This window comes from Mesoplodon bidens (genome assembly GCF_964165515.1).
Source record: "Mesoplodon bidens genome assembly, chromosome: 3".
NCBI classification, from domain to species: domain Eukaryota; kingdom Metazoa; phylum Chordata; class Mammalia; order Artiodactyla; family Ziphiidae; genus Mesoplodon; species Mesoplodon bidens.
In genome coordinates this window covers 95,131,106-95,144,718 of record NC_138178.1, presented here as the reverse complement: position 1 = coordinate 95,144,718, position 13,613 = coordinate 95,131,106, and the positions used below count along the sequence as shown (strand labels likewise).

At 41.4% G+C, this 13,613-nt stretch overlaps 1 protein-coding gene across 2 annotated transcripts in view; it reads left to right on the top strand.

Annotated features, from left to right (window-relative positions):
- The window catches only part of EIF2AK4 (eukaryotic translation initiation factor 2 alpha kinase 4), a 112,630-nt gene that overhangs the window by 91,501 nt on the left and 7,516 nt on the right, over nucleotides 1–13,613 (top strand). For both annotated transcript variants that reach the window (XM_081230198.1, XM_081230199.1), the window contains 6 exons: nucleotides 439–609; nucleotides 1,038–1,172; nucleotides 4,148–4,255; nucleotides 4,846–4,974; nucleotides 6,553–6,639; nucleotides 13,066–13,178. In XM_081230198.1, coding sequence (XP_081086324.1) covers nucleotides 439–609; nucleotides 1,038–1,172; nucleotides 4,148–4,255; nucleotides 4,846–4,974; nucleotides 6,553–6,639; nucleotides 13,066–13,178 — 743 coding nt within the window. The remainder of the gene's footprint in view (nucleotides 1–438; nucleotides 610–1,037; nucleotides 1,173–4,147; nucleotides 4,256–4,845; nucleotides 4,975–6,552; nucleotides 6,640–13,065; nucleotides 13,179–13,613) is intronic.

The window sequence follows — 13,613 nt, the reverse complement described above, 5'->3', positions numbered from 1 at the left end:
ATTCCTGGCTAATTCAGTGTAGTATTAGAACGAGTCAGACTTCGCCTTCCTGTCCCCCATTGACGTGCCTGTAGTAATGGAAATTCATGAGCATGAGGAAGGCAAATAGGAGCAATACTGGCCTAAAAATATATAATGGAGAATCTGCTAGTACCAGGGTCTGCTCTGCTGGGGTCAGCATTTGCTGTAAGGTTGTGTGACTGAAAATCAAGTGTGAGTAGGTACCTAAAGCACTTCTGCGAGGTGCTTTAGAGTCTTGGAAAAGGATAGGCCTTAGTCGGGATTGTGGGAAAGATTAAAATTACCCTTGACCACAAAATCCACCCTTTCAGAGGTACAAAAGCTCTGCCATGCTCCCCTGTGTGTAGGAAACACACTGCAAAGTGAGTCTTTCTTGCCGTGGATTTTGGAAGCTAACTGTGCCTCTTTGCTTTCCAGCTGTGTCGACTCTACAAATTTATTGAGCAGAAGGGAGAGCTGCAAGATCTGACACCAACAATAAATTCATTAATAAAACAGAAAACGGGTGTTGCCCAGTTGGTGCAGTATGGCTTAAAAGATCTAGAGGAGGTTGTGGGACTGTTGAAGAAACTTGGCATAAAGTTACAGGTTTGGCAACTGTTTGATTCTGGCAGCACAGATTTGTAGCATTAATAATAGCACAAGGAGGAAATGGGTTTTATGTTGTAATCGCTAGTGAGTTTTATTTTTCCAGAAGAACGCTGCTTTCTACATTTTGGAACATTTGATATCTAGTAATAATTTTGGCTTCAATCAGAATTTCTTTGTAAGCATCACAATTCCTATTGTGCAGCAATCCTTATTATGTCAGCCTCAGAGAAGTGGTTATTCTTGAAGAGAACAGAGCTTCTCTTACTTGGCAGGCTATAGTTTAAACAGACCACGTGCCAGATCTTACTGAATATTTTGTTTACACTAAATAGATTGTTCTGATGCTGATGGAAAATGGTGTCTTCAGCCTTGCACATTCTAAATCTCGAGCCCTTGACACGTTTGTATGGCATTTCCCTTGGCAGGTCTTGATCAATCTGGGCTTGGTTTACAAAGTGCAACAGCACAGCGGAATCATCTTCCAGTTTGTGGCGTTCATCAGACGGAGGCAAAGGGCTATATCTGAAATCCTTGCAGCTGGTGGCAGATATGACCTGCTGGTGAGGGCTTGCCCTGTGTTTGTTGATTTGTTCTGACTTGATTTCATTTCTTCCTCGACTCGTTATCTTGAAATTTTTCAAAACTACAGAAAAATTGAACCACTGGTATAATTGAACACCTATATATATTTCACCTAGGAGTAGAAATGTCTTGTGAACTACATTTGTAATGTTTTCAACTTTCATTTAAATAACTATAGGTTTACAGGATGTTGCAAAGATAGTACGGAGGGGTCTTGTATACATTTTACCCAGTTGCTTCCAAAAAGCTGGCATAACTATAATAAAATACCAAACCCAGGAAGTGGACATCCATACACTGTATGTGTCTAATCCTGTGCCATTTTTATCACATGTGTAGATTCCCATAACGACCACCACAACTGAGATACAGTACAAATGGAATATAGAACCTTACCTCCCTCTGTGTCCCTAACCCCATCCCCCATTTATAATTGTCTTAAATGTTTCCTCAGCATACACTGAGGTCCACATCAGACAGTGTTGCGCTTTTTGCTTCCAGTGTCAAACTCTGAGGAACTCAAGAAAGTCGGCTGTATTTACGCAAAATTTTGGGGTTCTGATGAGAAATCTGCTGTTTTTGAATTATTTTTCCCGTATAGGAAAGATGATTCTCACTCAATGCTTTTAAGATTTTTTTTTGTCTGTCTTTAGTTTGAAGTTTAATTATGATGTATCTTGGCATGACTTTCTTTGGATTTGTCTTGTTTTGGATTTTCTCAGCTTCTTGAATCTATAGGTTTGTCTTTTGCTAATGTGGGTCCCCCACCAAGCCCCAGCAGGTATCAGAGAAGGCTAAACGGGGAGCCAGGATTTTCATACCTGCCTGGGGGCAGTGCCCCCCACGCCCCCACCAGCAGAGTCAGTGGAGGCCAGGATCCCCGACTTCCACCCACACCCAAGCAGTAACAAGGTCCCCCTCCCTGTTGGGGCGGTGCCAGAGGAGGCTGAGTGGGAAGCTGGAACCTTCACCACTATCCGGCATAGTATCAGAGGAGGAGTGTTTCAGGCATTATTTCTTCTACAGTGTTTTCAGCTTTACCTTCTTTTTTCTCTCCTTCTAGGACTCTGATGACACAAATGTTATGCTCCTGTGGTTCTGGGACATTCTGCTTTACAGTCTGTTTTCTCTGTTGTTTAGATTGATTTTTATCTTCAATTTCTCTGTTTCCACTGTTATCTCCGTTTATGCTATTGGGCCAATCCAGTGAATTTTTTGTCTTCTGCTTCTTTGCTGAGACTTTCCATTTTTTTTATTTGTTTCGAGCCTATTTATAATGCTTGTAGCATTTTTATGCTGGTTGCTTTAAAATCCTTGCCAGATTATTCCAACATCTATGTCATCTTGTTAGTGCCTGTTGATTTTCTCATTCACTTTGAGATCCTGGTTCCTGTTATGATACATGATTTTCAGTTGTATTCTGGACATTTTGAGTCTTACATTATGAGAGTGTGGAACTTGCCCTAGATCTTCTGATTTAGGAGGCTTCCTCTGATACTGTACGGGGTGAGGGGGGGCAGGGGAGGGGGTGGCACTTTGCTGCTGTCGGTTGGGGGTGAAGATCCATGTTTCTCACTCGGCCTCCTTCTACATCCGGAGCGTGGGACAAGTGCCTTGTTACCGCTTCCCACACACCTCCACTGAGAGTATAGTGGAGGGGTGGGGGCATGGGGGAGCTGGCAGGTGGCCTTGTTACCACTGGATAGTGGTGAACGTTCCAGCTTCCCACTCAGCCTCCTCCGGCACCGCCCCAGAGGGGAGGAGGGCCTGGTTACTGCTTGGGTGTGGGTGGAAGTCGGGGATCCTAGGGGTCCTGGTCTCCACTGACACCACTGGGGGAAGCATTACTCCCAGGCAGATACGAAAGCCCTGACTCCCCATTTAGTTTTCTCAGACGCCGCCCTGCTGGGACTTGGCGGGGACCTCCTTACATCTGGGAAAGGGTGAATGTGTTGGCCCGCACTCAGCCTTTGTGAGTGGGAGTGTCTGTGCTTTTTCTGTGATGTTTGACTGGAACAGGGCAGATCTTGTCTAAAAGTTTTCTGTCTTGCTAAGTTGCCCCTTTCTTGGTCTTTTGACCAGAGACAGCAGCTTTTCCTTGGGGCTCTCTTGTTTGTTCTCCTTGGCATTTCTGGGTTGACAGTTTCTCCAGCACCCAGTCCAGAGTATATGAGGCAAAAACCAAACCCAGGGAACTCACCACATGTCGTTCCTCAGATCCCATGGTCCCCGGTCAGCCTGCCATCTTCTCTCCACTTTCAGAGCTGTCTTATGTTTGTTCTATATGTAATGTCCAGGGGCTTTAGCTTAGCAGGAGGAATAGGGAGAAATGTACCTACCCATCTTGGTCTAGAACCTATGTATGCAACTTTAAATTGTCTAGTAACATAAAGTAAGTAAAAAGAAAAGGTGGAATTAATTGTAATAATATATTTTATTTAACCCAGTATATCCAAAATAATATGTAAGCATGTAATCAAAATTTTTTTAATTATTAAGGAGTTACTTTACATTTTTTCCGACATCTTTATAATTAGCATTTATTTAACCCAGTATACCCCAAATACTATTTCAACGTATAATCAAACATTTAAAAATTATTAAGGAGCTAAGTTACATTCTTTTCCATTCTGAGTCTTTGCAACCAGTGTGTTTTACATATACAGCACATGTGAATTCGGATTAGACATTTGAAATGCTCAAGCCCCATGTGGTTAGTGGCTGCCAGATTGAACAGTGCAGAGCTAGATGCAACATTCATCAACATTCATGAAGTGACATGTGTGCTTGCTCTTCTCCCTTGCTCACACACACACACACACACACACACATACACACACTTTATTTTGTTGAACCCTTTGATAAGTTGCTGTTAGAGTGCAAATCATTGCTTTTCCTATAATCACACTTTCATCTCCATTTCATAACCAGAGCTGTATGTCTCTCTCCACAGATTCCCCTGTTTAGAGGACCACAGGCTCTGGGGCCAGTTCCTACTGCCATTGGGGTCAGCATAGCCATAGACAAGATAACTGCTGCTGTCCTCAACATGGAAGAACCTGTAAGTTCCAGCTTTGCTTCCCAGTGTGCTTTGAGATGTCTTTCATTTTGTAGTCATACACATGGAGCCTCAGATGTGGTAGCTATAGACTGAGGTTTTGGGAGATCACCTTTGCCATGAGAGACAAGCCTAAATCTTGGTGTGAGTACTTAGCCTCTGCTTTTAGCTGGGGGACCTTAGTCCACTAGCCTTACTCTCCTCATCTGAAATATGCTATGTAAATGTGAGATACCACACTTGTTAGCAGACTCATATCAAAGCCCTTTGTTCATAAATACTGCTGTACTCTACAAAGCTAGAAATGGTTTTTTCCCTATGTTTCAGGCAAGATTAGTTTTCCCAGAGAAAAAGAATGTCTTTCTGATGATTTAGAAATAATTTCAACTACCTTATCTTAAAAGACTAATATAAAAGTTTTTTGACTGTGTCTTTTTTTTTAACCATGTCATTTGAAAAGCGAAGACTTTTGCATTTATGTCGCTGTACACAATTTTAAGATGCCTGTTTTCACATGAGCGCTGCCTCCTTGGTGTCACATATATGCCCACAGTCTCCCTCCTCTAAATGTAATCACTCTGTTTCTGATACAGGTTACAGTAAGCTCTTGTGACCTCCTCGTTGTAAGTGTTGGCCAGATGTCCATGTCCAGGGCCATCAACCTAACCCAGAAACTCTGGTCAGCGGGAATCACAGCAGAAATCATGTATGACTGGTCACAGGTAATGAGACAAAAAGCATCTGTGAGTGGAGTGCACATAGTCGTGGCTTCAATAGCAAATCACCCTCTACGGCTTTAGTTTCTGCCAAACTCTTTATCTCTGTGGTTTCAGTTGCCTCCTCTATGAGTTTCTGATTGTTGCCGTAACAAATTACCATAAACTTAGTGGTCTAAAACAATACTTATTTATTATCTTATATTTCTGGAATTCAGAAGGCTGAAATCAGTTTCACTGGGTTAAAATCAAGGTGTCTGATAAGGCTGGTTCCTCCTGAAGCCTTTAGGAGGAGAATCCACTTCCTTGCCTTTTCCAGCTCCTAGAAGCCTCCTGCATTCCTGCTCATGGCCCCTTCCTCCATCTTCAAACTCAGCAGGGTAGCATCTTCTTTCCTCTCTACGCTATGCTTCTGTCCTTCCATCTCTAACTGATCCTCCCGTCTCCCTTTTACCAGGACCCTTGTGATTATACTGGGCCCATCCGGATAATCCAGGAGAATCTCCCCATCTCAAGATCTTTAACTTTAATCAATCTGCAAAGTCCCTTTTACCATATAAGGTAACATAGTCACAGGTTCCCAGGGATTAGGATGTGGACATCTTTGTGGGGCCATTATCTAGCCTAGCACACTTCCCAAAGGCATTCTGTGTTTAGTGTGTTTGTAGCTTTATATCTTCAGACCTCCCACAGCAGGCCTAACACTTGCTCTGGGTTCCACACCCAGAGTGAGGAAAATGGCACCACTGAGCACCTGCCTACCCTCTAGAAAGGGGGGCCTTTAGATGACTAACTTCTGTACAAGCAGATCACAGAAGGGGCTGCACTTCCAGGTGGTCCTCCGAGTTGTACACACGTTCACCCACACTCGTGGTGCCCCAGAGAGTGAAGAGATGCCCAGGGAAACAGAACCCCACCCTCCCACCTGCTTCTTCCACATTAGCTGCCAAGAGCTGCTGCTGTCCATTTTTGTGTGTGTTACGTAAAAATTGATATCAGAAGTATGCTGAGCAATAAATTATAGTCATTTGACAGAGCAGTATCCTATGCCATTTGTTTACTTGTTTCATAAATTGTTAGAGAAGTGTTCTGTCCTAAAGTAAAATTATAAGCTCAGTAACGGTGACTTCAGCCCTGCACAGAGGCATCCCCTGCAGTCTTCTCTGCTCTGATGCTTCTTTGCTTTATGCTTCAGTTCTGCTTTTCACCTTCTACTATTTCTTTTGTTGCCTTTGCTTTCCCCAAAGGCCTTTTCACTCTGTGTGTGTGTGTGTAATTTGGGGCACCTTCTATCAAGATGTGAAGCTTCTGAAAACCTCTTACTGTGTCCTGACCACATTGAATGGCATGGCCCCTTAGAACAATAGTGAAAGCAAGGAAAGCAAAGGAAGTCTATTCCTCCTTTGAATTCTGTACTCTTCTTGCTTAATATTTAAATATTTAATATTTATATAAACGCTGAAATCAGCATGTTTAGTTTCTCACTTTGAGAATCCACTGAACACAGTGTTTTCATTCTTCAGTGTTTTCATTCTCATTAATTACTTGAAGCTGTTCTAGCTGCTCTGTGTTTATTTGTTTCAGTCCCAAGAGGAATTACAGGAGTACTGCAGACATCATGAAATCACCTATGTGGCTCTTGTCTCAGATAAAGAAGGAAACCATGTCAAGGTAAAGACCAGAGGAAATCTTTCACAATTCAACAGTCAAATTTCCCAAACAGTATTAACCGTGGAGCACCCAACCTTCCCACTGAGGTCCTGCCCTTGGTTGTGGGGTGGAAATACATTATTTCATTCTCCTTTTGAATTGCTAGGCGTGTTTTTGGAGAAAGTGTGTAAAATAAGGAAGAGAGAATCTGAATCTAAACACTTTTCTTTGAACTCAAAAAAAAATAAAAATTAAAAAACTATGGCTAGTTTTTTTCCCTACTTTTTTCCCCTTGTTCCCTTTGACCATCTAAGAAAATAATAACTATAGCTGATACCTGCTGGTTGGCATATCCTCTGGCTACTTCCTAACCAATTCTACTATGTTGCATTTAACTAAAAATGCTCATCCCACTACTGGGCATATACCCTGAGAAAACCGTAATTCAAAAAGAGTCATGTACCACAATGTTCATTGCAGCACTGTTTACAATAGCCAGGACATGGAAACAACCTAAGTGTCCATTGACAGATGAATGGATAAAGAAGATGTGGCACATATATACAATGGAATATTACTCAGCCATAAAAAGAAACGAAACTGAGCTATTTGTAGTGAGGTGGATGGACCTAGAGTCTGTCATACAGAGGGAAGTAAGTCAGAAAGAGAAAGACAGATACCGTGTGCTAACACATATATATGGAATCTAAAAAAGAAAAAAAAAAAGAGGCTCTGACGAATCTAGGGGCAGGACAGGAATAAAGACGCAGATGTAGAGAATGGACTTGAGGACACGGAGAGGGGGAAGGGTAAGCTGGGACGAAGTGAGAGAGTGGCATGGACATATATACACTATCAAATGTAAAACAGATAGCTAGTGGGAAGCAGCCTCATCGCACAGGGAGGTCAGCTCAGTGCTTTGTGACCACCTAGAGGGGTGGGATAGGGAGGGTGGGAGGGAGATGCAAAAGGGAGGGGATATGGGGATATATGTATACATATAGCTGATTCACTTTGTTGTACAGCAGAAACTAATACACCATTGTAAAGCAGTTATACTCCAATAAAGATGTTAAAAAAAAATACCCAATCAAAAATAAATAAATAAAAATGCTCATAAATATATCACCTCATAACCTTTATTTCTATTTTTAAAGGAAGAAAAAATCAACATATTTTCCCTTTGTTTTTCTCCAATAACGTCTTTGTCTGGTTTTTATAGCAGAGTGATGTTGGCTTCATAAATTAGTAGGATCTTCTGTTCTCTGGATAACTTTGTGTAGAATCGGTATTATTTCATCCTCAAATATTTGGTAGAGTTTCTCAAATATTTGGTAAAACCACAGGGGCCTAGATAAAGAGCTATCAGATTGCCTCTTTCTCCTTAAATGAGTTTTGGTAGTTTGTATCTTTCTCAGAATGTTTCCATTTCACCTAAGTTTTCAGATATTCCCTTTCACTATCTGTAGGATCTATAGTGATATCCCCTCTTTCATTCCTGATATTGGTAATTTATGTCTTCCCTTTTTCTCCCCTGATCACTCTGGCTAGAGATTTATCAATTTTGTCTTTTCAGAAAACTAGCTTTTGATGTCATTGATTTTTCTCTAATTTTTGTTCATTCGTTTCCTATTTTATTGATTTCCATTCTTTTTTTTACTTCAATCTGCTAAATTTGGATTTAGAGACAGTCATAACTGAAGTTTGCTTTGTATCCACTCTGACAATCCCTGCCTTTTAATTGAAGTGGTTAGACCATTAATACTAGGTGCAATTATTGAAATGGTTGGGTTTAAATCTGCCATTTTACTATTTGTTTTCTGTTTGTTCCAAATGTTCTTTTTTTCCATTTTTTTCTTTTCGTGCCTTCTTTTTAGATTGAATAGCTTTTATTCCATTTTATCTCTACTATTAGTTTATTAACTATAACTCTTATTTTTGGTGGGTTTTTTTTTAGAAACTTCTCTAGGGTTTATAGTATACGTTTTTATTTATTTATTTATTTTTGGCTGTGTTGGGTCTTCATTTCTGTGCGAGGGCTTTCTCTAGTTGTGGCAAGTGGGGGCCACTCTTCATTGCGGTACATGGGCCTCTCACTATCGCGGCCTCTCTTGTTGCGGAGCACATGCTCCAGACGCGCAGGCTCAGTAATTGTGGCTCGCGGGCCCAGTTGCTCCGCGGCATGTGGGGTCTTCCCAGACCAGGGCTCGAACCCGTGTCCCCTGCATTAGCAGGCAGATTCTCAACCACTGCGCCATCAGGGAAGCCCCTGTATACGTTTTTAACATATCACATTCTACCTTCAAAAATATTATATGCCTTCATATATTGTTGTAAGAACCTTAAAACAATGTTTCCATTTCCCCTCTCTCATCCTTTGTGCTATTGTTGCCAATATTTTTCTACATATGTTATTAATTTCATAGTACGTTGTAAGTATTTTGCGTTTAATTAGTCAATTTTAAAGAGGTTTTAAAATAAGGGAGGAGTGTCCTTTATATTTACCATTTCTAGAACTGTTTATTCCTTTGTGTTCAGCCAGATATCATTCTGATTTCATTTTCTCTATGCCTGAAGAATTTCCTAATATTTCTGATTAGTGCTGGTAATGAATTCTCTCAACTGTTACTGGTCTGAGAAAGTCTTCATTTTACCTTCATTTTTGAGAGGTAATTTTTCTGTGTATAGAATTCACAATTCACATTTTTTTCTTTTTGCACTTTGAACACAGGTTTTATTGTTTTCTGACCTGATAGTTTCTGTTTAAAAGTCTGCTTTGATCCTCTGTATATAATGTTTCTTTTTATTTTCTGGCACCTTTTTAAGATTTTCTTTTGTCACTGGTTTACTGCAATTTGAATATGATGTGCCTCAGTGTGATCAACTCTTTATGTTCTAATACTTGGTATTAGAACTGTAGATTTGAACTGTAGATGTATAGTTTTCGTCAAATTTGGAAACTTTTCAGACATTATTTCTTCAAATATTGTTCTGTCCCTTTTCCTTCTGGGACTCTGATTACAGTATGTTAATCATTGGCTCTTGCCCCACACCTCATTGAGGCTCTGTTTTTGGTGGGTTTTGTTTTTTTTTTCTCACTCTCCATGCTTTATTCTGGATCATTCACATGTTTTCTGCAGTATCTTATCTGCTATTAATCCCATACAGGGCATTTCTTGTTTCAGATATTGTAGTTTTTTCATCTGTACAAGTTACATTTGTGTCTCTTTTTTTTAATGTCTTCCATTTCTCTCCTCATCATGGTTCTTGTTTCCTTTATATTCTTTATAAGATTTATAATAGTCATTTTTAATTCCATCATCTTGACATTTCTGGTCTGTTTCTGTCTATTGATGTTTCTCCTCGTTATGAGTTGTATTTTCCTTCTACTTTGTATGCCCAGTAATTTTTGGTTGGTTGTTGGACATTATGAATTTTACATTTTTTGGTGCTGGGTTTTCTTATGTTCCTGTAAATACTGCTGGACTCTGTTCTGGGATGTAGTTAAGATCCTTGGACTCTGTTTGACCCTTTCTAGGCTTGACTTTAAGTTTTGTTAGGGCAGGGCCCGGGCAGCCTTTAGTCTAGGTCTAATTTAGCCTCACTCCAAAGGCAGTGCCCTTTGGAGGATTCTGCCTGAGGCCCCATGTGTCATGGGGTCTCTCTACTCTGGTCAAAGAACAAGAACTATTCCTGGCCCTGTGGGTTTCAGAAATTATTATGCCCACTCATGTCTGCTGGTTGTTTCCCCAGCCTTGGATAGTTCCCTCTCACCCATGCACACATCACTTCTGTTTCAAAGATGTGAGTGGACTTCTCTGCAGAGCTTCAGAAATCTTTCTTTCTCTGTGTGTAGCTCCCTCCTCTTCAGTCCTCTGCCCCACAGTTTCTAGCCATCATGGCCTCCCTAAACTGCAGTCTCCCCAGCTCGGCAAGACTCCTGGCCTCTGTTTAGCTTCCTCCTCCCTGCCCTGCCATCTGCAGACTTCCTCAACACAGTAATCTGGGGCACTTGTAGACTCACTTTGTTTGTTTCCCTCCTCTCAGGATAACAGTCCTCCACTGGTTGTTGTCCAATGTCTGAAAAACATTGTTTATATATTTTGTCTGGTTTTCTAGTTGTTTAAGGTAGAAAGGCAGTTGCTGTAGTAATTACTTCTTCATGGGAAGATTTGTAAGTCCCCACTACTGGTCTGCTTGTTAGTCACAAAATCATAAATGACCCTAAGTCCTACCGATCAAGCCCCTTCCAGAGCAGTGATTGTTCCTGTAATATTACCAAAAGATGATCGCCTAGCCTCTGCTGGATAATTCCAGCATCGTAACCCACTGCTATAATGATTAGCAAATTTTAAAAACTTGAATCAGAATCTGCTTCCCCAAATTTACATTCACTGGTCCTAGTTCTGCCCTCCAGAATGGTCAAAATAACAAGTCTAGGGCTTCCCTGGTGGCGCAGTGGTGGAGAGTCTGCCTGCCGATGCAGGGGACGCGGGTTCGTGCCCCAGTCCGGGAAGATCCCACATGCCATGGAGCAGCTAGGCCCGTGAGCCATGGCCGCTGAGCCTGTGCGTCCAGAGCCTGTGCTCCGCAATGGGAGAGGCCACAACAGTGAGAGGCCCGCATACCCCGCAAAAAAAAAAAAAACACCTAATTCTTCCTCCTTCTCTTACTACCATCACATAAATTTTAGGAGACCACTGCCATGCCACTTTAAGTGTCCTCTTTTCTGGTTTAAACATTCCAGTTACTTAAGCCATTCTTCATAATGTGATTTCCAAATCCTTGACCCTCCTAGTTAACCTCCTCTAGACACACTTAACTTTGTCAATGTCTGTCCTTAAATGTGATACTAGAATTCTACAGAGTGCTCTAAGCATGTTCTGACTAAATGAGGAGTGTCTGTGACCTCCCTCAATCTAGATAACATACTTCTAATACAGCCCACAAGTGAACTAACTTTAGCAACCATGCAGTTCTTTTGGCTCATCCTGAATTTATCATCAACTAAAACCCACTGGCCTTTTCACAGTCCTCACCATGTCTGACCAGCCTTCTACAATGAGGCTTGATGACAGGACTTCACATTTATCGCTGTTAAATGTGATGTTGTTCATTTCAGTACATTGTTCCAGCCCATCCAGCTCTTTTGACTCTTCTGCCTCTGTTAGTGGTGGGTCAATAGCATCATCTTCATATTTGAAGAGCAAGACATCACTTCATTCACCCACTTAGCAAGTGCATTATTAAGCATTCACAGTATAGGAGGGATTGAATTTAGGGCCACGGTGGATGCAGGGACATTTAAGCCACAGGTCCTGCTGTCAAGGCGCCTATAATCCAGCAGGGAACAGAAGACATTCATGCACAATTGTGAGCTCGAAAATGCTCAATGCCATGAGAGTCCAACAAGAAAGTTCTCTGAGGTTTCATCAGCCTTAGAGGTTACTACAGAGGTAGCAGGGAAGTCTTCAGAATGGAGGTGGGATTAATGCTGGACCCTCATGGATGGGCAGGATATAGGTACGTGCTAAAAAGGCCTTTTAAGCAAAGGAATAGCAATGGTAATGTAGTTCTTTCAGTAGAATTGTCCCAAAGATAGAGGCAGGCCAGCAGAGAACTCTTCTGGTATTACCCTGATTAGTCCATTTGGGGTGAAGCAGGATTGTGGAGAAGGGCACTTCAGCAGGAGAGAATGGTTCTAGCTAGATCAAGGAGAGCCAGAATGCCCAACCAAGGAATTTGGACTTGTTTTAGCAGTTAGCGGGGAGCCAGTGTATGTTTTTGGACAGAAGGGGACATCAGGGTGTATATGAGAAAAATTCACCTGCAGGAATATGTAGCATGGAATGGAGTGAGGGAAAATTGGAGATGGGGTAGCTGAGGGCAGAATATCAGGCTATCCCAAGCCAAGGCAGGTTGTTGGCCATGGGAGTGAAGATGTCAAGATAGGCACTGTAAAAGTGGGATGACTGGACCAGGGTTTGGAAAGGAGGGGGCAAGGAGTTGTAGAAACCTTGGTGACTGACCCGAGGATGTTTAAGAGGGAAAATATGTGAAAGAATCAAATGAAATAGGAGCTGGTTCGTCTTGGCCTTTTTCTTTTTTTTTAAAATTCTGTCATCTATAATAAGCTATTCTGATCTAGACCAGGGTTTCTCAGCAGCCACACTTTGACATTTGGGGCTAGATACTTCTTTGTGGGGCTGCTGTCTTGTGCGTTGTAGGGTGTTTAGCAGCATCCCTAGCATCTACCCACTAGATGCCAGTAGCGCCCCCCTCAGCTGTCACAACCACAGGTGTCTCTAATCATTGCCAGATGTCCTGTGGGGAGCAAAATCACCCCTGGTTAAGAGCCATCAACCTAAACTGTTGACTTAGTAGACTTACTATAGTACTCTTCAGCCTGTTGGCTTCAGAAATGATGGATGTTTCATTCTTTTTAAGGTTAAGTCTTTTGAGAAGGAAAGGCAAACAGAGAAACGTGTGCTGGAGTCTGATCTCGTGGACCATGTTGTGCAGAAGCTGAGGACTAAAGTCAGTGATGAGAGGACTATCAGGTAACTTAGTAAACAAAAGCCCAGAAAACCAGCTGCAACTGCCTATCTAGAATTACCATACATTTATTTTAAAAGTCAGTTTGATCCTTTTGGGAAATAAAGATGGGTCAGGATAACTTTTATTGAACCATTCTATTGCTTCTGAATAACTCAGCAGTTTAAGTATATGACCCCCTACGTAAGACTAGTCATAACTGACTTTCAATGTTTGTCCTTCATAACATGTCAAAAAAACTTTTATCATTTTGAAAAGCCTAAGGAATCAAAATCTATCTGCCATTATCTTATTTGGTCTGTTAATCAGTGAATTTCAGTGGTGTTTTGTCAGTGGTTTTGAAAGATCTAATATTCTGGGAAATTATAATATTCTAGGAAAAGATCTCACATACTCATCATAGGAATGCAAATTGGTTCAACTCTCTGGATGGGAATTTA